We start from the raw sequence: 23,012 nt of genomic DNA, 5'->3' as shown, positions 1-23,012 counted from the left end.
TACCCACTGTAAAACTAAAGACAAAAATCTTACTGTTCTGTCACCACTGACCTCTTTCCAAGCGTTTCTTGTAGTTATGGCAATATACACACTGCAAAAAATAATGCCTTATTGTTAGTTCAAAAGGCTTATAATTAGTGCATTTAACAATTAAGTCTCATTGTTAGTATATTTCCAAGTTTCCTTCCTTGTTGTTAGTAATTCTCAGCCTAATATGTAGGATTGCTAACTAATGACCTATTATTTAGAAACCTACCGTTATTGCGACCTTATTACTAGACATTTTGAATTTCTTGCCTAACATTTAGTTGCCGGAAAAAGAGAACCAAGGGTTATGCATTGAAACGTCATAATGGCTAAGAAAAAAGATTGTGGTATTATTTGTCATGTCCGCACTTGATTTTGTCTTTTTATCTTCGCCACAGTACAAGTCGGGTGATGGGTTATCTTGCGGAAGAAGCGGCTAAGTGTGGCTTATCTGAAAATATTGTGGATGCGTTGAAAGGTATGCTGCAATTGAAACCCTCCTGTATGCTATTATGAACAAAATGAGAAAGTATAGGTATGAAACATAGGCTGTTCTTGAATGAAATGTTACGTATATCCAAACCACTTTGATTTAGCTTTTGTTGGTTGTTTCGATTTATAATAATTGTATAATTTATAGCCTAGTAATTGCGTAAAATAACTCCTATTGCATTGATGCCCTTTAACGCCAGCTTTATGAAATGTCATTTTCGCGCTAAAACGCTGGTTTCCTTAGATTGTTGCTTGACAATGTCTTGGCAGCAGATCAACATGTGGCGCTACCAGTAAGGCATCTTTGGCTATTTCTAAGGATTTTTAAGCATAGCATACTGCCAACTGTGCAAATGCCACATTTTAGTTTTAAAACGAGCTACTATGTATTATAACAGTTCTACGATGTAAACTTTCACGCGGTTAGGTTACGATACTTGTAGGAAGAAAGCATCTGGACTTATTTCCAATTCGCGTTACATCAATGGCGGTGCCCAACTCTAATGCAATGACGTGCATTTTTATTTTAAACCTTTTTCCCGCGTTTGGTATAAAATGTTACATTTTACAAGTTATCTAACCTTTGCTTAGTTTCGAAAGGAAACAGACCTATACTTTCACCTCCCGTGGTGTTAATTTTAGAACATAATGTAGTGTCTTACGTGCTTTGGAATAGGCTTGCGGCTTATTATTTACGTTTCTTTGCCATAACCCAACGCCAAAAATTCCTATAGGAATATATAATTATAATTACAAATTTTTGGTAATAATTTCTTTTTTTATTAAATAAAACTTTGAAACTTTTTCGAATTTCGCCAAGTTTCAATTTTTAGCGAACTATTTCTAATTTGATAGGGTTATTTCGATGTATTTAGCCTATGTTGTTAGTTTCCTGTATGTCAGGTGTTTTAACAAATGGCGACTATTGTTTAGAGAGTGGATTACAAGTTGCTGACTTGCCACTCACACATGCTATCGTCAAAGAAGAGTTTGTCACATTATCTTTTGGAGAAAGAACACGATTAATGAATTTCCTTGCTGAAGTGTTATTTCGTGAGGTGCGTATAATATTTTTAATTATTGTATTACGATGCAGTGACATAGTTTTTTGTATTAAAACAGCTGGTTAATAACGGTTAACTGTTTGTTTTATCCAGACCAAAACTCAAGATCTTGACAGCATACCATGTGCAATTTCTGAAGGTATGCTTACCCTTCTTGAAGACGACACCGATGGGCCGTCCACATCCTTTTCGTTCGCGTCAGCAAACGATAGTGATATAAGCGTGAATGTATCCACCAATAGCGACGACGTGTCTTCCAACCAATCCATCTCTCATGCACCGACTGGCTCTCATGCGTTTAACAAGGTGTCTTCTAGCTGCTGTTCCATTCCACCCTATCAGTTGGTACCTTATCCAGGAAGGCTAGGAAGTGAATTTCCGTTCTCAGGCGTGGAAAAAGAATTTCTTAACACTGTAACCAAAAATAATCTTCAGGCCTCTCAATTTTTATACCTTGTGAGACGTATTGAAGAAATAATATCTGTTACTTTGGGCCGCAAATCAGAGAGGGCTGAGCGACAATTAATATCAAAAAACATTGTAAAGGAGTATCCGGTTTTGGGATGCGGTGGAGAGAAGCCGTGGGTAGCTCTTGATTTAGCCGTCCGCAAAAGAGCGGACAATCAAAAAGCGATGATGAATCGGGTACTGCAAGAGCAGAAAGAGAAAGAGAGCTGCCGATGATTGGGAATCCAATCGTGAACATCGACTGATGGAAATTCGTCATCTGGCGAAGAGAAATGACGTTGATGTTATCTTTCAAAAATACTCGCAATATTGCGTTCATCCGATTGAGGTAAATTGGCATAAGATGTGTTACACGTGGCAGTAAGGTGTTGATTTTATAGAATTTATAAGAATTTTATATCTTACTCATTGATTGCTTTATTTTACTCTGCAGTGTATCAAGGAATACGCTGCTTTAGTTAGTCAGGGCTACGAAGAGTTCCGTTCCAACTGTTCCTTTCGATGGTCCAGCTTTCTATCATCTCTTGGCGTCTCGTTTGTAGAAGAAGGCTCAGAAAAGGGGAGCTATGTCGTTTTTCAAAGGCTGGCAGAGAAAGTCTGTTCTGCAGGCTCAAAGTATGTCATTGTGTTTGACAGTAATGGATGTTTATTAGACATAAAAGATAAAGCTCGTCAACAACCATTTATAATGTGTATGGTTGTTCCGGAATTTCCTGGTAACTGTTGTTTAATGATCAATAATTAAATTATCAATCGTACATTCCAATCGGTAAAGTTTCATGCTTTGAATGTATTTTGATGTTGCTTTCTGTGTACTTTGTATTTGATTATGAGTATCCAACACAAGCTTCATCTTTGTATCGTTTGCTTGAGTTTCACGTTTTTGGCATTGGAAAACGGCCAACTCAGAAAGTGTATCAAAATCTTTTTGATTGATGTTTGTTTAAAAGTTGTTTCTGGCCATTGCATATTCTCATTGTGAAAACGTGCTGCAAAATAAAACTGGCTTATTATTAACAAGTGTATTTACCTAAGCGCTAAGAAAAGAAAATTATGGATTGCTATTAGGGTATTTTTGGCTTATGGATAGCATTAGCAGAACTACGGGTCAGCCAGTTTTTAAACTATCTGTTAGGCAAACGAAAGGCGCTTACTATTAGCAATCTGTTAACGGCTTATAACTAGCCTCGATTGTGGATAACATGCAGCCGAAAAACGAGGACAAAATAGCCACTTCTTTTTCAACCTAACAATAAGGCATTTTTTTTTGCAGTGCACGGCATAGAGTGGTATCCACATGGCTGAGCTTGCTGAAATAAGCTTGCAATGAACTTGAGCCCAAGGTGGATAGACGTAATTAGCCTAAGCCATTGGAATGTATGCAGCCATATAATAAACTGATACCATCTTTGTGTAAAAATATTAGAAATTAAAGTTAATTTTTTTTAAATTTCCAACACTGAAATTAGTTTTAAACATTATAGCCTTAATATGATAAAAAAAGTGGACATGCAAAATGAGATTGTACCCACCACGCATAAAATGGGTCCTATATATTTCCATATGAAAATGATCAAAGTTCGAGTCCTGGTTGATCCTACCATTCGGTTGATTTCATCCCAGTGACGATCGGCACCGTACAACCAACCATCAACTGCTGCAAATTCAAACGCAGATATGAAGAACAAACTCCATCCTGCTATGCCATATGTGTTGAAGATTTCAAATACATAAACGCCACCCTGGAAACGGTAATATATGTTTAACTTAGTTAGTCGAGCTAACTCGCTAATAATTTAATCTAATTTAATAATCGAATTAATCCAATTTGCTAATTCTTATGCTATTGTGATATTGCCCGATTTTTTAACTGTTCACCAAGATCACTAAACAGAAGCAAGCGTTGTTCATCTTTCTGTTAAGGTAATATAACTGTAGCACAACTGGGAATCAAACTCAGTTCACATATTTAAGCATGTTTGGTAAGGTGCGCTCCAGATGGGAAAGTATGCTAAGTGTCTGGCTCAAGATAAAAATTAATTGCGCATACAATGGATTTTGTTTCATCTTGTTGCTTGGGGAATTTCTAACCCAAAAACAACACCTTTTGTTGTTGGCTAGGTTGTAAGTCGTAGCTTTTATGCCCTCATATATATAACCTGTCATCTCAAAAATTGTTGCATAATAGTCCAGTCGCTGGAAACTTTACAAAATACCAGGATAGCATTAATCTGCACACGAGTCGACTTTTTTTATTTTATTCGTCGTTTTTTTTTATCAATCTTTTTTATCTTCACGATTTATTATAAATAAACATGGAAAAACTGGTGGCTTAAACGCCAATTTATATTAATTAAACAAAGAATTGTGGCTTCAGTGCATGCCATTACACCAAAATTTTCTCGTTGATGTCATGCTTTCTAACTGAGATTGTGTGGAGAAATCCTCCCTTTAAAATTAACAAATTAATATTAAGTTTTTCTATCAGGATTTATCAGTATTAGAAATTAATCAAGGACTAAAGAATAAAAATAATAAATGTGAACATGTAACTTGGTAAGATTTTGCAGTTTTAATGAGCTGGCCTTAAGCTAATACATTTTTCTCTCTACACTGTAAGAAATTATTTATGGAGTGTCATAATTGGTATTGTGCCAGCCTACAAACTTTGCTTCTGTAACATGTTTTTTGCAATATTCCAAACACAATTTTACTCTACATCTGTACTATAAATTATTATATTTGTCCTAACTTATAAATTACGTTCATGGAAACCTTGAGCTGAGATATTTGTACCATTTAGAATATCGCATTTCTTGTCAAGTGTTTTGTACACCTGAAGGCCTGGATACAGAAACAGGATTTCCATCTCTGGGATGATGTTTCTTTTTGTTGGGCTTTATTTTAACCATTTTGCGCATGTCTGCATATATTCTCACAAGCATGTCCTGTTCATTTTTTCCGTTTTGTTTTGACTTATTTACCGATCTTCCTTATGTAATGTTTGTGATTTTGTCACTGGGTAATTTCGTGAAAACAAAAATCAACACCGGAAAATTTTAAATGCGTGTAATTTCTAAGCACACATATCATTTCAATTTTCAACTTACATATATGTTTGAAGTTTGAAAAACACCTTAATTTTTGGTTAGCTCAAAAAGTGAAGTCATGGCAGTATTGAAAACAAAGTCGTATTTTAAACAAATTAGTCAGTGATTTGAAAGTTAAGTTATTTCTGCACATGTTTACAAGTTATATTATTGTTTTTTTTCGATAAGTTAGGGAAATGGAATTTCTATAATATCTAGTATGTTTAGTGTTGGACTTTGGAATTAGATTTGACATGTTTATAAATCTCATTCATGTTCACTCAAATATGAAGAGGCTGATTAGATCACTTTGTTAACCACTCAATTAACCAAAGTTGGTTAAAGTGAGGGGCAAGTCCAAAAACAAGTTGGTCACTGAGTATTCTGATAAAATAGTTTTGAAAAATAAGTTTTTGTTTAGCCAGGTAAAATGTTGTAAACCTGTTTGTAAATCAATTTCTAGATATGACATTTGTGTTTTTTCTTAGTTATTGCATAGGTTAGTAAATTTATTTTAACACTACTGGTGAGAAAATAAAGCCTTAGTGAGATGTCTCTGGGTTTGGCTTTCTGTGCAGTTTACAGTTATTAACTGAAATTAATATTTAGCTCACACATGATGTGTGACACATCCCATTTTTTCAATTTCAGAAAACTCCCATGGTTGTGCCTACGCAAGTAGTTCAGCTTACCGTTTCAATGATTGCAATACTAAATCGTCATGTTACTTCGTTATTGCGAGATCTTCCCTTCCATCCAGCTCTGGTATATGACCCCACTTATAACAGTCAGCTTGCTTCTATTCTGCCTGAACTGAAGGTAGTTTATGATTGGTAGTTTATTGCAACAAAGATTTGTGATACCCTACACCTCCAGCTAGATCAGATAACAGTTTGAAGACCTATAAGGTGTACTGTACATGAAATTATAGGTGTTTTTGAAAACCGAATGTGAATATGAGTACTGCTGGCAGCTGTGGTATCAATAGACTCCTGGTCATCTTCAGTGCTGTATTTGATGGCAAGTTACTTGTACATGATCACATCCCAGAAAGATGTAGAGAATAATTTACTGTAAATTTAAGAATAACATTTGGAAGTTTTGTGTGCGCTGTTGTTATCACCAATGCTCATCAACACTGCCTGCATCAAGCCACAAACAAAATATTGTAGTTATGCTCTGTGCTGAGTTTCAGGGGTTTTGGTTTTTACAACGATAAATTAGTGTAAATGGCCATGTGCAATATATTCTAGAACATCTGAAATGCCGATAAATGCAGAAATTTGTTGCCAATTTACCTTAATTTTGTAATAAACAGTTAAAAGTTTTGCTTAAAGAGATATCTTTCGGTTTTGCAGGTCATGTGATGTTTGGTCCAGTTTAACTGAGTTACGTAATTGGTTGCGCAGCGATAATTGCTATTTTCTCGTTCAGGATTTCAAAAAAATTGAAAGACGTAATTTTAATGCAATTATATGTTGAAGTTTGATTAGAATGAAGTCTTAACCGAACATTGAATCAGCTTTACACTAGTCGGTAAAAGACCTGCAGTTATTGGATCAACAGCCTGGCACTTGCTAAACTAGAACAAAAATTAAAACCAGAATTACCTTGCATCTTGGCATTTTAAAACACAAATATAATTTGCCCACAGTTGGGCGTCATAAGTCTGTCAAAATAAATAAGTTTTAAAGATTTTTATTTTATTATTTCTCACTGGCAATCAGATAGCAGCCAAATAAAAACATACTATTACCAATACACTACCAGTAGCATATTAACTGTTATTTGCTAAAATACTAAAAATTTTCCTATAGGTCAGTTTACCAGAAGACTTTTGAGTTTTCTTGATTTGCACAAACTGAACATGAACCGCGATTTGTTCTCATCACAGAATGCACTTTCCCTCAGCAGTGAGTGAAAGCTTTCAACTGTGTCCGTCTTGATTTGATCCGTTACTTTTTGGAATGTCTTTGTGGAATGGAGCAACCACTACATGCATTTAAGCAAGGAAGGTATTATAGCTTCACAGTATAACTGTAGGTTATTGTATGCTGAATCGAGCTAAATTTTTTTGCGTAATGCCTTCTGCTATATATAAGGTGATTTTTGTTTTCTTGCCTCATTTTATTCAATGCTCCCATGAATGATAAACTCACTTTTGCATTTTTTTGCTGCATACATATGCTTAATCACTGAAACTAAATTTTTTGTAGAAAATACTAACCACCATACACCGTCAAATACAGTAGTTACTAATTTGTGCAATAAGGTTTTGTATATTCACCATTCAACCAGTGTGTTGTCGCCAGGTATGTGGTAGTGATTGAAATACGATTTCCTTGCAAGAATCAGCTCGTCACTTGTCGAGTATGGATTACCCACCTAAAGTGGTAAATTACAAATTATATTATAGTGATGCAACTGTACTGAAGCTTGTTTTTCAATTTTCGGCTTTCAAAAGCTAGAATTTGCTGGTATGTCATTTCTTATTCGTTTTGCTTCAGGCATCTCCGGAGTCAGCTGACACATGTAAGGTTAAACCACAAAACCAAATTCCTGATACCAACCGTTTCATCGACCATTGGCTTCAATTAAAGCCCTGCTTCAGACCTCAGTCTCTTCATGATTGGAGTAGTCCCACTTGTTGGTAAGTTGTAGAAACCATTGCCTGGTCTACCTTGGCTTAAATCCTTATATCAACTGCTTGTTGTTCAGTGTTGGCCGAATTACAAGACCTGGACCAAGACAGCACGTGGAAACACTGAACACGCAACAGAAGTGAAAGCGACTGCCGTGATCGATTTTCTACAGCATAGATTTTCGTCAAACGCCACCCAAAGCTTCATTCCCTCACCAGTCAAGGATCAGTGTTAAACACGATTCTGTTCCAGAGCCAGTTCGATATGGGTGACAAGGTTCGTAAATTCTAACTCCCACCATGGATTAATATGAAATGCGGTCTGCATTTTGAGGAGACAAAGGACGATTTGCTACTACAGTGTTGTGAAAAGTACGAGGAGCAAATCAATATCAAGAATCCAAAGACTCATTTTACTCATCTTTTAACCGACGACCGAAAGTTGAGAGTGAAGTCGCTTGCTAAGAAAACCCTCGATCGTTATGAGAATTTTGCAAAGGGCCTGGTGTTGATGCTTAACCTGCCTTGTTTTTTGTATTGGTAATCATTGTACTTTCGCTACACTACGGCAGCATGGCCTCATTGGTCTGGCTCTGTGCAAGTGCCTTTTATTTTCACTAATTTTCAAGATTGCTTACAGAGCGCACCATCCTCCTTATTTTAGTTTTTCGTTTTATAACCGAATCATTGTGTGTTTGGTGTTGAAAATGAAATACGAACTTTCTTACCAAAATGATTTTATGGGTTGCTGACTTTAAAACAGCAAATGCAAGAGTGAGCACTAGTCAATACTTTAACTAATATATCGCTTAGCTAAGACTGAAGGCCGCAAAATTATGACTTGCTGGTAGAGGCGTCGGTTAGATTTCTGGCCGAACCAAAACATGATTCGATGTGGAGTCCCTAATTTCGAAAGTCAAAACGCCTGACGTACCCCGCACGTTATAAGATACGAGTTGATTACCAGTCAGTTTGCTTGTCCTAAGAATCGCAGTTACTATAAGAAGTGGTTGATTGAAGCCAGACATTTGCGTTAACCCGAATTTTCCAACTGCGTCGTTTTGTCTATTACGTACAGTCCTTTGTAGAGTGACTGTAAAACAGAAAAACATCTAATTTTTAAGCAGGTTATGAAATAAGAGGAATTCCCACGGGGAATTCTAACTGATCATGTGGCGACGGGGAAGCAACTAATTTCTCGACAAATCCAAAAATTAGGGAAATCACCTAATTTCTAGAAAAATCCAAAAATTAGGGAAATCCCCTAGTATCTAGAAAAATCCAAAAATTAGGGAAATCCCCTAGTATCTAGAAAAATCCAAAAATTAGGGAAATCCCCTAGTATCTAGAAAAATATAAAAATTAGGGAAATTCCCTAGTATCTAGACAAGTGCTGAAAGTAGGGAAACTCCCGTGGGAAACCCCAATTGATCACGTGACCAGGGGAAAGCACCTAATTTTTAGAAAAGCGCTGAAAATAGGGGAACTTCCATAGAGAATACCCATTGACAACTGACACACCAAGTGACAGCAGAACGAAATATTTTTGGGAGATAACCTACCATGATATTTGTTCGAGTGTAGAGGTAGGTCTATTCAAGTTATGTTTAGGTTCAAAGGTATTTAAGCTATCTTATATGCGTGTTCCAATTGTCACACTTGTTTTCTTCTTATTTTTGATATCAAATTTCCTGAAATTACAACTGTCCACTGAACAAAAGCAAGTGCCGGGTATTATAAAGGCCCAGGGGCTTCACAACAGTAGCGTCATTGGGTAGCGATCACGGACAACAGAGAGATTTATGGCGAAACCAGCGCTCGAACCACTGCGCTACAGACCGACTACAAGAATTTAAGCCAACAGGGCAATTACAAAACATGCTTTTGCCGCGCCAGAACATTATGGGTCAAAATTCGTCTCGAAATTCCGAACAAAAATTGGATTACCAGTGTTGCCGAAATCGGCCATGGTACATTCGTTTGTCGTTCGTCATTCAGTAGCAATTTTGCTGAGAAGTTAAGAGAAAATGTTTGAAATAGTAATAGAAGTGGATGGTATATTGAGAAGATGTTCTCACAAAAATGCTTAATTTTATCATACGCTGCAACAGCGCTGTATATCAGCTACAGCTGAACTTAGTATTTCGAACATTTCGAGTTATGCTGATCCGTGTTCATTTATTGCAGCATAAATCGATCATTCAGTTACACCTATACCCAGAATATTTGGGAAACTTTTCCGGATAATTATTGGATTTTGTAGAAGTGTTACGTGTCTAAACCAGATCTAAACCAGATACGCCCGTTTCACGGCGAACTGCCACATCTGAGTCACATTTGAGTGTTGGTGAGAACATATATTTAAAAAATGCACAACAAATAGACGTCGACTTAGTTATAATTTAGGAAATAAAATGTCACTATAAAACCGTCGAGTAGAGAAAACGCCCTGTCACCAACCGAACCTCCTAATTCTTTCGAAAACATTCCAGAAGGAAATGACAGGACTTCGATACAATTAGCGGGAGCGACCGGAGGCATTATTGGTCCACGCAACAAATGCGGCAGGGCGCGAAACGTGGAAATCATAAACGAAATAAGCCATTTCAGTACACAGGAAAAGAGCCAAAAATAAACAAAACCAATCTATCGACGGACGACACAAAATAAATGCGTAAACACTAAAACGAAAAGTTCCAAACTCCAGTAAGTACCCAAACACAAATTAAATAAAGTGCACTATAAGAATAAATCTATAGCAACAACATAGTTGCATTTGTTACAGAAGAGCCTGAATTAACGCTATGCGAAGTGTATGTTGCCAATGTTGGTTCAGTTGTTATTGCACTAACATTACCGGCTTCAAAGCATCACATAACTGACCAAGGGCGTGCCGATACCAATTAAATTTTCCACAGGATAACCAAAACTTGCCAATGTTATGTCTAATCTTACTATATGACTCTTTCTGGTTTTACTGCAGTCGTTTGTTTAGCAATGTGATCGTCCTGCAACCCATATACAGAGTAAAATATTTTTCTCTATGTTGCTCAGCGCATTAAAATTACTTCAATTCAAAGGAGTTTCGAAATCAGCTGTTTTTTTCTCATTTTTATAACTTCTAAATCTGTTGGGATTATGTTTTATGTTAACGGTACGTCACACTTTAAAAAGGGCCTTTTTTGTGCTTGTTTTATTATGCAGTGTAGTAAAATTATTAAAAATGCAATTATTCGAAAATTCCTGCATAAGGTTGCCAGAAATTTTGCAGGTGAATTTAATAAGAAATGAGTTATAACTTCGTGTAATCCTAACCGAATCACATATATAGGCTACCTTAAAAACTTGCAACGGTTCGCTAAACTCAGAACTAGAATTTGGGGCAAAGAATGTCCCACATTTCATCAGTTTTCAAGCACATTTTAGTCTAACTTTTGCGTGCAACTGGGAAGTTTTAACGCACCATTTGTTAGGGTAATTCCCAGACTGAAAAACAACGCTGGTCATCTTGATATCTGATTGGTCTAACGGAGTTTTTTGAAATATGACGTAATTTTTTTTTATGGAAATCGCAATATTTAACCTCAAACTGGTCTTTAACCGTTTTCTTTTAGAACCATCAATTAATAGGCAATAAGCATTTTCCAATTTCTTCGAAAAGAAAGCGAAAACAACGAAAACTTAACCTTATGCTGGGACTGTAGGTTTGTAGGCAGGATTATCCACAGGGTGGAATGGAAAAGCCGCGACTACAAAGACCAATCCGATTTCAACCTGCCTTGCATTTCAATTATATTTGTCGTGTTGGGTAATAATACATACAAATACATTTCCGTTTATATCAGTTTTATGAGTTTTTTTTATACAGAATTCCTCCTGACATCAAAGCATCTCCACGTATTCTTCTTCATTGATGGTGTCTTTATCCGTTCTTTCAATTTCTTCTCTCCGACGCATCTACATATTTGCAAGAAAACACTAAACCCACAGAATAGGCCGAAGAATAGGCAAACAAATTTTGCAGTAAACCCTATATACCTGTGGCCAAGACGTTTTTTTAGTAAATATGATATAAACTGCGTATAGGGGAATGCATGCAGCAGAACTTGATGCAACGACATGACATATTGCTTGTGCCCACGGTGGATAGACGTAACTTCCATAGGACAGAGGGCTGTGTGCGGTCACGTAATATATGAAAATCGCCTGCAAATTGGTGGTATATTAAGAAGTTTGCAAACAGGTGTAAAACCTTGTTTTAAAGAGCAACATATCTTGCTAAATTACTCACCAAGCATATCATTGGTCCAAAATACTTCCAAATAAGAACCATCAGCTGTCTGACTCTACTGGACCCAACCATTCGGTTGATTTCATCCCAGTGACGGTCAGCACCATACACCCAACCAACTGCTACAAACTCACACGTAGCAATAAAAAACAAACTCCAGCCTGCCACGCCATACGTGTTGATTACTTCAAAGACATAAACTCCTCCCTGGGAACAATTACAAGGCAAAGATATAGACATATACATAAAAATCCGGGTCTAATTTAAATGTAACATTTTTGTTTTTGCAGAAAGACGAAGAAATATAAGGATTATATATTGCCTCAGTTGTGCAGATCAATCCGAGCAAACAGAATCCAGCATTGCAAAACACGAGGAATATTTCTCTGGAATATTTATGAAAATCCCTTAAACGTGGGCAGACGTCCATGACAAATGCACAGAAGCTCTCCACAAAAACACACTGCACAACAATTGCTCAATATAATTTATTAAAGCCTTAAACGTAAGGCGTTGCAACTCTTTTTGTTATTAGTTTTAATATATGTCTACACATCTGTGATTTGTGTCATTATCGATGACTTACCAGGGTATCAAACCCCAAAAGAAGTAAGGTCAGAAAAAATACTACATTCCAGAACTGGGGTAGTGGCAGGAACGTTAACGCTTGTGGATAAGCTATGAACACCAGTCCACTTCCCGACTGCGTCACCTCCGTCATTGTTAAGTTCTGTTTGATAAAACTAAATTATATGCTGTTTGAAGATGTTTGAGTTGTAAATTTTATGTCTGACTTCGGAATTACTTTTGTGATAAAGGTGGCCGGTTATTTTCTGGTGTTTGAAATATTTTTCGTTGAAGTACTATACAATTAAACGGAATGCTAATGAGCATCGAGATAAAGTTCAAGATTAAAGGATCAAATGAGATTAAAAAAGATTTTAAATTCGCCGTGAATATTCCTGTACCTGGCGAAACGCCATAGAACCAAGAGTTGAAAAGACCGCAAAGCCACAAAGAAAGCTCGCAAGACTGTTAGAGAATGCCAGCAATGTCACGTCTCTGCAAAAAGTGTACCATGATAAATTGCGTTTTTTTTCCAATTTTGGTTGATAATAAAATAGATAGATATATAACTACAGTAAGTGTATCTATATGCTTTCTTGTAAATTACCTAACAAAATTATGATGATACTTGTTATAGCTGCCCAAAGTTATAAGCGTAGCTGTACCAATACTTAAGGAATAAAAAACTTGAGTTGCAGCTGCAATCCAAACCTGCACAATACTTTATAAGTTAAAGATTTTGTATGATTTTATCAATTTATCAATGGTTACTACGACATTTACGGTAAATAGCGTGCAGACGTATTTCTAATCAGGTATTTACGAAAATTTTATAAAACTGCACTTTTTGAAAAGCTTTAGGTCTATTCTAACACTAACAATCCCCTGCGCTTTCAAGACTTGTTTTTTAATTTTTACCTCCGGGTTCTTCAGCTGTGTCATATCCGGGTTTAGATAGTAGTAAATTCCAATAGACGCGCCCTCTAGTGTTGCTCCTCTAATGGTCACGATGATCATCAAAATAATTGGAACAGTTGCTGTAAAGTAAAAGATCTGAAAAGAAAGTTAAACAAGTTCTGTGATGACACGGATTCAATAGAAAGTGGGAAAAATAGGTTACCTTCGCTGACAACTTGATTCCTTTAAATATTGTAAAATATCCCAGAATCCAAATTAAAGCCAAATAAAGTGCAAGATCCTTGCGTATCGATCCTAGTTTCTCCATCCGTTCAGATATTCCTAAGACTCCAAAGCTGTTATGGCAATACCAAATTAATGAATATTGTTTTGAAGAATACTTCAATCTTTAAGATTCTTACTTCCAGAACTCTTCTGCAGAAGACATTGAAATATCTTTTGAGCTGTTTGTTACCAAATGTTTGTTGTCATCATGGACTTGTGAATACGTCAGATTGCTGTGGTTTGTAGCATTCATACTTTCCTTCTCAAGCCCCCATAAGCTGACGCAGTGTTCAGTGTTCCACTCATTGTCACAACTCATCCAGGGCAATTTGGAAGAAAAACTAGAGACGAAATATTTGAAAACCCAAGCCAATATCACCGGGTACGATACGTTGACGTAGAACATGGTCACCCCACTCGCGTAAGCAATTCCTGCATTTGATAACGATTATTTATTTAAGTTTAGGCTTTTTCGTGGCTTTAACTAGAATAAATAAATATTGTGATATTTGTTCATGATTAAAAAATTAAACACCTGTCTTGGTTTCTGTCTTACCCTTAAACAAAGGTATAGCTGCCCATGAAGCTATAACTCCTTTACGTACTGACTGACCAAGAGAAACCTCCAACGTCAAAAGCGGTATCGCCAAAAGAATTACAGACAACAGATAAGGTATGAGGAATGCTCCTGTATGATCAAAATAGAAAGGATGATGCGTAAAATACGTGCAACTTATCGAGTTAGTCACAGTATAATATATAATTGAACAAATGCAGTCCGTTTGTTGGTTTACTGTGTTATCTTGATTTATCTTTGTTCTGTTCATATTAATTCGAGAGATGGGTAAATCTCTTTTAGCTTTATTTAGCACCGATATAACCATTAACTTCAGATTGGAAGAGCTGTAGTATCTGTGATTGTGATATGTTTATGAGGCCTTCACCTTGTTTTCAGAAAGCTTTCTATCATATAGGTACATACGATTTTATGTCCACAAGCATATGAGTATAACATGGCGTCAGCTAATGTGTTTTGCGTTATTTGATATCTTCAGGAAAAACGTTTTAATACTACCCAACATATATTTCCTGTTTTTAACAACCTAATGTAGTATCTTACCAACTAAATTGGCCAAGCTACGTTTAATGACATGACATGTTACTATGTTAGCATATTTCTTACCTCCTCCCCATTTAAAACACATATAAGGGAACCTCCAGATGTTTCCAAGGCCAATGCTGAAGCCGACGCTGGACATGTAAAAATCCGACGATTTACTCCACGTCTGTCGCTTATTGTTGTTCTCATGTTCAACCGTGACATTGGCCATGTTAGCGACGCTCGTCTTTCTATCTCTGCCTCTCTCTGAGCGTACAGCTTAAAAACTCCTATTCACTTAAAATTAAAAATATAAATTAAAGTATCGAAAAAGTTGTTTTGGTAGCTTTTTGAGACAGTTCTGAAAGCAGCACAGCTTTGATCTGTCTCTGTCTGATTTCTATCGTTGCACCAAAGGTTTCATTTTGCAGACTGCTACAAATGTCTTCAGGAAACGCATTGATTTCGTAGGGAACGTTCAAGACATCATAAATCGTGAAACAAAAACGTGTCAAGCGCATTTGGTATCACCGCCTGACCTTGCGTATTTGCCTATAGTTAAGGTTAGGCTACCTGCTTTCTCCACGCGTTTATCTCTGTTTCTGCAACAATGGAAACCTCAGTTTAAGAACAAATCTCTAGCTTAGCACGTAGGCCACTGCAATACTTAATGACAGAAATAAAATACTGGTATCATAGGTTGTAATTCCATATAAGAATAATTTGCATCTGGTTATAATCTGAATCTTTTTTAAAATTTGCTTTGCTGGCTAACGCGACCATGTCGTCTGACATTTCGAAATACTGTATGTACAAATGCAACAGCGGTTATCATTTATCTAGACTCTAGCGGTTTGCTGAAGCACATTAATTATTAGGTGCGTCCTGACATCTTGTTGCGAGTCACAACGTTAGTTTACTTGCAATATCAGTGCACAAATGTAAGACAGATTGTATTGTGAAATTTGGCAATGACATAAATTGTACATTTAATTAATCATATCACAGATAAGATAAATGAAGTGATCAAATACCAATTTGACTAAAATATACTTTGATAATTGTAAAAGTTTTGCTTGAATGAGTCAATCTAAAATACGTTTCGTTGAAGCATTATTATTTAAGCTAATTTCACAGATAACATCCATTCCAAAATCAAAAATGACCAAACTGAGACATTTGACATCAATAACTGCTGTATAGTTAATGGTTTAGTTCAAGTGCAAACATTCGTTCAGCTAAGACATGGTAAGGGTACGTGCATGTGTACAATCTGCATATTGTGAACCAATTCTGTTTCCAGCCTGTGGTTATAAAGATGATCATCAGAACAACATAAGATAGTCGAAAGAAATACAAAATGCAATCATATTCTACCTGTGGACCCTTTCTCAGAGTTTTGTCTGGCCCTAGCGGCTGCATGTGGCTTTCAAGCAGTAGCAATGGGTTCGGCCCTTTGTGTAAAAGTGGGTTAGGACCCTTCGGCTTTACACGAAGTGATGACCAGCATTGCTTCTCACAAGGTCTGTCAGCAAAAAGCACTCGATCAAAGCATTAAATAAGTTCTTCACTGTTAGGGTGTGATACACTTAGGATGATATGCTCACGCCTAAATCGCTCAATCAAGTTATTTTGAGGTGCGCAAAACTGGGTTAACGAGCTTGCATTGAGAAAAACATCATTTAAAGCATACAACTGCAATTATCTCCTTTATCATACTATATAAATTACTTGTCTTCATTTTGTAAATCCAGTCCGTTTGTAGCTGAGGCTTCAGGTGATTTGTCACATAAGGCAATACTATCTTTATGTCTCATTGAATCACTAAAAGAAAATGAACTTGTTAAACTAATGGAAGACAACAAATGTGGCATATCAACATGAAAAGTTTGATGAAGATTATCTGAAATTCATGCTTTCAATTTATTATCAGCAGAACTTTCACTGAAAGCTATCTAAAACATCTCAATCTTTCACTAACTCTGCACACATATCTGACTCCACATTCTCATACGTTGTATCTCTGTGTTCGTTCCCTTGCACTTTTTCTGCCAAAAACCTGACATTTGTGGTTTGGGTTCTGTTCAGTACGCTACTGTACAGGCAGTTTAACTCTACGACAAACTAAACAACTACCCCATCTAGTGGTTTTGAAGAAAGAAAATAAAAAATTAAAAACCACAAAAAATCTAATGAACTCAACGTCTTACCTTCAAAGTCGGTTGAAGCAGTTTGCTTTGAAGTAGCAGCTCCGAGTAGTTCATGTGGTGAAAAGGTACCTGCCATCAAGTTGAATTTTAAAGCAGCCTCTTTCATTTCGTCTTTTTTATCTTCAAGAGTTTTTGGTTTTGTTTCATGGCTAGATGTTTGAGCTGCTGCTTGATGTCTGAAATGTTAATCACCCTTAAACTATCACCATTTTAATGACCTCCTGAAACTTGGACCACAAAGAGGTCAAATTTTTCATTTGTCACTACTGACTGTGAGTTGGGGGCAAGTATAGCGTTAACCTTGTTATGTCACAATAAAACAGAGACATGCTCAACACCACCCAATGATCGAGAGAAAAATGACAAGGGCTGAATCCATGAAGGATTAAATCATATAAAATGTTATTTACAGTGGCGTGGTAATGATGTAAGGTTAGAAGAACAACTAAGCAAATACTAGTCAAATTTATAATAAATAATAATCACTAATATATTGTTTGCTCAAGAACCTTTAGTACCCATGGTTATTATTTTGGTGAAATTCAAATTTTGTAGCAGTTGTATTGGCTGAGATTGATGTGGAAACAGAAGTCGAAAGCTAAGATACACAACTACAGATTGACATCTGCATAATTTGCAACTTACATAATACAAGGATTTCAGCTATGCACTACTATCAAATATTAAATTATAACCTGATTGGCTTGTTGTTTTGAGTTTCGCCTAGAATTATGAGAATTGTCTTGTTTATCCAAATGACTAACAGGTTTAGAGTCTCCCAAGCTTGTTTGACGTGCTTCTAGATTGAAAGCTTTCACATCACTGGGCGCAATGTTTACGGGTACATCAATTTTCTTCATATTGTTCTCTGGAAATGTATTTCTTAACTTAAAACATATTTGACACAGTATGGAGTATGTACTAAGCCAATGGATTTACTGGCAATCATTGCTACATCTGGGCATTGTTTTAGGAATGCTGGAAAGCATGTAATTAGTGCACCACAAAATCTTCGCTGCAGTTGGAAACCGCACAAATATATGACTTTAACACATGCAGAGACCAAAGTTTCGAATAAACTGCTATGATAATTAATTAATTCATAGAGGGTTTTTTCAGCAACAATAGCTCAATATTCTTACCCTCTTTGTGTCCCAAACTGTTTCGGGAATCTTTTGCTGACTCTACAAAGTTATTTGAGCTGACAGCTTTTTCTCTAGAAATACATGCCGCTTAAATATAAATTTAATCAGTTTGCCATAGTGTTACAATTCACAAGTACATATAACTTCATACCGTGTTGTCTGTGTAACTGTTTCCGGAACTGAAGGATAATCTTTCTTTGGCGTAACAACAATATCTTGTTTCGGAACAACGGCCTTGCAGACCAAAACATTAAACCCAGGTTAGACGGACAGCAGTGATTAAAAATATTTCACAGCATGCTGAGTGACCTGTGTACTTTGACGTGGGTCATTCCATTGAGTAACTTTGGTGATATGATTAACATAATACCACTTTCCAGTTGTTGAATCATATTTAGATTCCCAGCCAGTAGGTAGAGACTTTGTGTTTGGCCGTGAGGTTTCTGATAGATATGAAAACAACAGTGCTTCATAATAGCGAAACAAAGTTAATGAACCGGTCAGTGAAATACCAAATCAATCATTCTACTATTTTAATAACATACCAGTTTAGCGTCACCTACCATTAACGTTTCTCACTCCATGCTCTGTTCTCTGTTCTATTTTGCTATTTTGACTGTTGACTGCAGCTGTATTACATACAGCATGGTTGCTGTTTAGGGTAACTTTCTGTTATGAAATAAACTGTCATAATTAATTGCTTTAGGCCAATTTTACCACAAGACGCCAATGTTACTACTGTAGCTTCACCTTTCTATATCCCATACCGAGCAAGGTTGCTTTCACGTTTTCAACTTGGTTTTTATTTGCAATGAGAAGAGAGCTAGCAAATAAACGTGCTGTAAAAATATACATTACACACAAACAAACAACCACATGACTAAATTAAAATATTTTCAGCAAAGAAATCTAGTCACAACATTTTAGTAACAAGATGTAATAAGACCTTGACTATACATATTGTAACAACTTTCACTACCTGACAATAATTCGGTTGACGTCAAACACAGACATGATATGAGCAATTTTGTCCGAATCAGCAATTGTGACATTGTTAGGAGCCTGTTTGGTAGCAGAGGATGTTTGCTAACAACAAAGATATGAAAAAAATCAAAAAGTAATTCAAACAATATAAAAGGAAAAGTCAAGTGATGGGAAACTTAAAGCACTGCTTGAGGGGAAAACCACTGCTAAAGAATCAACAAAAAATGAAACAAGGTCAAATGTTTGTAGCATTGCAAGTTAATGTCATCGTCACAACATACAAAATATTTGCCGTTGCTTGGTAAAATTACCTGTTGGCTTAGCCGTGGATCGTCCCATTGTGTTTTCTTGGTGGTGTGATTAATGTAATACCATTTTCGACTACTTGGATCATATTTGCTTTCCCATCCTTCTGGTAAAGGTGTGGAAGCTCGAGGCTGATTTGACCAATACATAACGCCTACCCGAGCTTCACATGAATTTTTCTAAAAGCCTTGACTTGAACAGATGAGGTCATGGAGGTTTCCAACTTGCAAATGGTTGGAACTACGACAGGTAAAATTTATAGCGAACCACGAATTAATTATCAGTTTTATGGTGAATTACTATACACAAAATGCTGATATTGCGAATTTCATAATGCAATTTTAATATACTGTATATCAATCTGCTAATCATACAATGATTGTAGTTATTGTAACATAAATGTCACATTAATACCATTGAACTCATAAAATACTACTTGAACTGTGTGTCGACTAGGTTAGGTATCAAATTTATTTTTGTGCATTCATTGTGGTCTTGCTCTGATTTTAGAATCGTTCACCATAACCACTGACGGGTTAAACAGGAGAACGCCTTGGCTACGGACATCACAATTAAGCACTAATACCATTGTATAATGAGCACAAGTTGTGTATCGAATCGAATAGCTATCAGTATAAGTACAGCAATAGCAGCATCTTGGTTTTTCTATTCCAGCTTGAGTAATACTTTTGTATGTACTTTACAGCCAGCTTCGTAAATAGGCAAAATACCTGCATTTTTAAAAATCCTATGTAATGTGAATATACCTTATAAGCATCCTGTCGTTGCCAATTCCATACTTTAAAAATTGTGTTGTTTTTATCAAACGCTATCAATTTCTGTATTCCATAGAAATCTATAAGATAACATGGGGTTACTTTGACAGTGGGGTAACACTGACAGAAGATTGTAATAATTTAACGGCACAATCTTTACTAACATTAGTAACATAAAAACAAGTTTAGTAAAAGTGTATGTTATTATACCAGATCTTGGATGTAATTGAAAACTAAAGTTGCTAAATAATATATTTTGTATTGATTTTTGTTTTTATGAAGTTACATTTTGATCATTTTATGAAGAAAAAAAAGAAAAAAGAAAAATTTGGTTAGAACATGATGTTTTTAAAGCATATTGTTGACACATATAAATAAAAAATTAAATGACATATTGCCTTAAAAAATTATGGACAATATCTATTTTGGGGTAATTTTGATATTATGTGAAAATAGGATCTGAGGGTGACAGCTTTCCGGGAGTGGTTGAGAAGATCAATCATATTGCTGTGATGATTCGCAGCGGCCATCACTGACTGGAAATTGCCTGCACATGTTGATCGACTATCGTGAAACAGAGTCATTCCATGTATAATCAACCAGGCCCTGTAACCACTACTCTTGGATTTTGATAACTTCAATATATGTTATAGACCTTGGAAAAACCCGAAGATTAAAAAAAAATTTTGAAAATATCTCCAGGCGTTTTCGAGTTATTCAAATTTGAATTTTTTGCCACACGATGGCGTTTGGTTAGTGAGCACTGGTCACGCTTCATGATTTTCTTTAATATCTTTATTTCTGAAGGTAGAATAATGAAACAAATGTTGAATTCACCATTCTTGGGGTCAAGGAATTCATTTAAGCACACAAAAAACCTACATCACACCTCCTTCATGGAGTAATTTAAGTTTTTTCATTAATGTCAAAGTTCAAGTTTTATTTTGAAAAAACTGAATGATCCTGCTCCAACGAGCAATAAGGAACTTTCTAACTTTCTATAACTAGGCTACTAACTGTAATTTCAATGATTGCTCTGCAATTTTTTAAAAACACATTTGAGTGTTAAAGTAACTCTTCAGGGGTTTAGTCGAGTCATATAGTTCATACAGAAAAAACTGTCCCATGGGGTAACATTTTGACAAATAAAAAAAGTGACAAATTTTACTACTGCAATATATATATTTCTCTTTTCAGGAAAAGATGTGATTAATTTTACATAGAAACTTGAGACAAAAATCAAATCAAAATGTTATGGGATTGCTGCATTGACAAAATTATATATAAAAATGCAAGGATGTGTCAATGTTACCCAATTTTACCTCACCAAATGGTATGGACAGTGTGTGCGAAAGATGCCGCAAACTTAGCAATCTGGCTTTGCAGTGTAAGTTACCTTTGGAATCAAGTAGAAAAACAACTGTCAGTTAAACAAACTTAGTTTGAAATGGGCAAACTTTTTTAAAAACTTATCTCAATGGCATGGTATAGGCCTACTGATATTTTTCTTTGGACTGAGTAATGATGGCGATGATTCCTCGTCGCTTGAGCCCAGGTTATCGAGCAAGTTTGTTCATTAAAGTTCAAATAAAGTAATTTATGTGCAAAAACATTATTCAAACAATTTTTAAAAAGTGGTTACAGATTAGAAACAATGATTCCAGTTGAGTTTTTAGCCGTTTGCCTTTAAAAAAAATTATATGTTGGGTTCTGGTTTGATTTCTCAAATCTCTCAAATCTGCCTAAATTTCAGCTTTCGTTCTAGCCTAGCCTAGTTAGACACCAAGATTTGAATATTGAAAATCTGTCGTACTGATTCACAGCACGCTAGATGTGAAATCTGCAACAAAATAAATCATCATAACTATATAGGCCTAGCCTATAGGCCTATATAGGCTACATATATATGCAACGTGCAATGTCTGTTACATCAAGCAACAAATGGTCAAATTATGTATTAAAGGCATTTACATTTATCCCTAGGCGACAAAAAGCAGAAAAAAAAATTTATATTTTAAAACTTTTAAATGGTAAGAATATAAAGTCAGGCAGTTGATAAAGTTGGCAATAGCTTTTTGAGCTAACACACCACATGCAAACAGGTTAAAGTACGTGTTGTGATGCCAATAACAACCTGCTTCCTAACCATGCAATACCAAACGTTGATAGGTATCACAGATTCACAGGAAAACTTTCCGCAATATCATAAAGCCAGAAAAACAAGCTTTATATATGCGGTACGGTACTACGCCGATCAACCTGCGAGCTGTAGGCTACATCACCATCGCACAAGCAAAATATGGAGCTGACTGCTGATGGACGCGGCTTTCAAGTTGGTTTAAATTGAACCAATCGATGCGCGTTCCAGGTTTCTTTGGTTCAGTGGATGTTACGTCACGCTCAATACCCGAGGTTGATCTGCAATACAAAAGGAAAAAAAATCGAAACGCAAAAAAACAGGATTACCAGTGACCTTGTTAACCGTGCATACGACCTTTGTTAATTATAAGGAAGGGTCGTTACCGATCGATGATACCACGTTTGCCATCGATGTTACCACGTTAACCAATCGATGCGCGTTCCAGATTTTTTTTGTTTCAGTGGATGTTACGTCACCATCAACCATAGAGTGGTCTTTCTTCAATACAAAAAGAAAATAGAAACGAAAAAA

At 36.0% G+C, this 23,012-nt stretch overlaps 4 protein-coding genes and 1 long non-coding RNA gene across 9 annotated transcripts; 2 read left to right on the top strand and 3 right to left on the bottom strand.

Moving 5' to 3' along the window:
* Nucleotides 1-150: 150 nt before the first annotated feature.
* LOC143468614 (uncharacterized) lies at nt 151-3,817 on the top strand. Its single transcript, XM_076965945.1, has 5 exons — nt 151-505; nt 1,453-1,577; nt 1,677-2,228; nt 2,485-2,666; nt 3,727-3,817. Exons 1-5 carry the CDS (start codon nt 439-441, stop codon nt 3,815-3,817), a joined length of 1,017 nt encoding a protein of 338 aa, XP_076822060.1. The 5' UTR covers nt 151-438.
* A 2,165-nt stretch (nt 3,818-5,982) lies between these two features.
* On the top strand, nt 5,983-8,517 carry LOC143469511 (uncharacterized). Of its 3 annotated transcripts, none has more exons than XR_013119133.1 (5): nt 5,983-6,596; nt 7,035-7,155; nt 7,453-7,533; nt 7,648-7,790; nt 7,854-8,517. It is a non-coding gene; the product is annotated as an uncharacterized LOC143469511 (long non-coding RNA). The 3 variants fall into 3 exon arrangements; XR_013119131.1 differs by having other exon boundaries at nt 5,988-6,596; nt 7,859-8,517; XR_013119132.1 differs by having other exon boundaries at nt 5,988-6,596; nt 6,958-7,155; nt 7,859-8,517.
* Nucleotides 8,518-11,345: 2,828 nt separating this feature from the next.
* On the bottom strand, nt 11,346-12,207 carry LOC143468968 (sodium- and chloride-dependent GABA transporter 1-like). Its single transcript, XM_076966464.1, has 3 exons — nt 12,073-12,207; nt 11,820-11,987; nt 11,346-11,738 (listed from the first exon to the last, which is right to left on the bottom strand). The coding sequence occupies exons 1-3, from the start codon at nt 12,142-12,144 to the stop codon at nt 11,664-11,666; spliced, it is 315 nt and encodes a 104-aa protein (XP_076822579.1). The 5' UTR covers nt 12,145-12,207; the 3' UTR covers nt 11,346-11,663.
* Nucleotides 12,208-12,274: 67 nt separating this feature from the next.
* Nucleotides 12,275-15,507, bottom strand: LOC143468967 (sodium- and chloride-dependent creatine transporter 1-like). 2 transcript variants are annotated; one of them, XM_076966462.1, is made up of 9 exons: nt 15,005-15,507; nt 14,378-14,509; nt 13,959-14,253; nt 13,760-13,892; nt 13,558-13,692; nt 13,247-13,350; nt 13,041-13,134; nt 12,659-12,802; nt 12,275-12,535 (listed from the first exon to the last, which is right to left on the bottom strand). In XM_076966462.1, exons 1-9 carry the CDS (start codon nt 15,150-15,152, stop codon nt 12,290-12,292), a joined length of 1,431 nt encoding a protein of 476 aa, XP_076822577.1. In that variant the 5' UTR covers nt 15,153-15,507; the 3' UTR covers nt 12,275-12,289. The 2 variants fall into 2 exon arrangements, with proteins under 2 accessions (XP_076822577.1, XP_076822578.1); XM_076966463.1 differs by lacking the exon at nt 12,275-12,535 and having other exon boundaries at nt 12,665-12,802; nt 13,024-13,134.
* A 516-nt stretch (nt 15,508-16,023) lies between these two features.
* On the bottom strand, nt 16,024-20,019 carry LOC143468892 (uncharacterized). 2 transcript variants are annotated; one of them, XM_076966360.1, is made up of 14 exons: nt 19,571-20,019; nt 19,255-19,361; nt 19,026-19,098; nt 18,839-18,944; nt 18,585-18,718; nt 18,427-18,509; nt 18,273-18,346; nt 17,826-17,998; nt 17,649-17,728; nt 17,131-17,306; nt 16,902-16,968; nt 16,652-16,744; nt 16,298-16,445; nt 16,024-16,224 (listed from the first exon to the last, which is right to left on the bottom strand). In XM_076966360.1, the coding sequence occupies exons 1-14, from the start codon at nt 19,712-19,714 to the stop codon at nt 16,159-16,161; spliced, it is 1,524 nt and encodes a 507-aa protein (XP_076822475.1). In that variant the 5' UTR covers nt 19,715-20,019; the 3' UTR covers nt 16,024-16,158. The 2 variants fall into 2 exon arrangements, with proteins under 2 accessions (XP_076822475.1, XP_076822476.1); XM_076966361.1 differs by having other exon boundaries at nt 19,255-19,337.
* Between the last annotated feature and the right edge of the window lie 2,993 nt (nt 20,020-23,012).

The sequence above is a fragment of the Clavelina lepadiformis genome, chromosome 8 (genome assembly GCF_947623445.1).
Source record: "Clavelina lepadiformis chromosome 8, kaClaLepa1.1, whole genome shotgun sequence".
Taxonomy (NCBI): Eukaryota; Metazoa; Chordata; class Ascidiacea; order Aplousobranchia; family Clavelinidae; genus Clavelina; species Clavelina lepadiformis.
Note: the sequence above shows the minus strand (reverse complement) of the source record. Positions and strands in the feature narration are given on the sequence as shown.

Coding starts and splice junctions, on each gene's coding strand:
- LOC143468614 (XM_076965945.1), top strand. CDS start 439: ATGGGTTATCTTGCGGAAGAAGCGGCTAAGTGTGGCTTATCTGAAAAT. Junction 2,229..2,484: donor AAAAAGCGATGATGAATCGG/GTACTGCAAGAG, acceptor TTTACTCTGCAG/TGTATCAAGGAATACGCTGC. Junction 2,667..3,726: donor GTCTGTTCTGCAGGCTCAAA/GTATGTCATTGT, acceptor ATTCAAACGCAG/ATATGAAGAACAAACTCCAT.
- LOC143468892 (XM_076966360.1), bottom strand. CDS start 19,714: ATGTATTGGTCAAATCAGCCTCGAGCTTCCACACCTTTACCAGAAGGA. Junction 19,099..19,254: donor GTCAACCGAATTATTGTCAG/GTAGTGAAAGTT, acceptor TTTATTTGCTAG/CTCTCTTCTCATTGCAAATA. Junction 16,225..16,297: donor CTCTGAGAAAGGGTCCACAG/GTAGAATATGAT, acceptor TTATAACCACAG/GCTGGAAACAGAATTGGTTC.
- LOC143468967 (XM_076966462.1), bottom strand. CDS start 15,152: ATGGCCAATGTCACGGTTGAACATGAGAACAACAATAAGCGACAGACG. Junction 14,510..15,004: donor GTGTTTTAAATGGGGAGGAG/GTAAGAAATATG, acceptor TTGATCATACAG/GAGCATTCCTCATACCTTAT. Junction 13,693..13,759: donor GAATCAAGTTGTCAGCGAAG/GTAACCTATTTT, acceptor CTTTCTTTTCAG/ATCTTTTACTTTACAGCAAC.
- LOC143468968 (XM_076966464.1), bottom strand. CDS start 12,144: ATGGTTGGGTCCAGTAGAGTCAGACAGCTGATGGTTCTTATTTGGAAG. Junction 11,988..12,072: donor TTGGACCAATGATATGCTTG/GTGAGTAATTTA, acceptor ACCAATTTGCAG/GCGATTTTCATATATTACGT. Junction 11,739..11,819: donor AAAAAACGTCTTGGCCACAG/GTATATAGGGTT, acceptor GCAAATATGTAG/ATGCGTCGGAGAGAAGAAAT.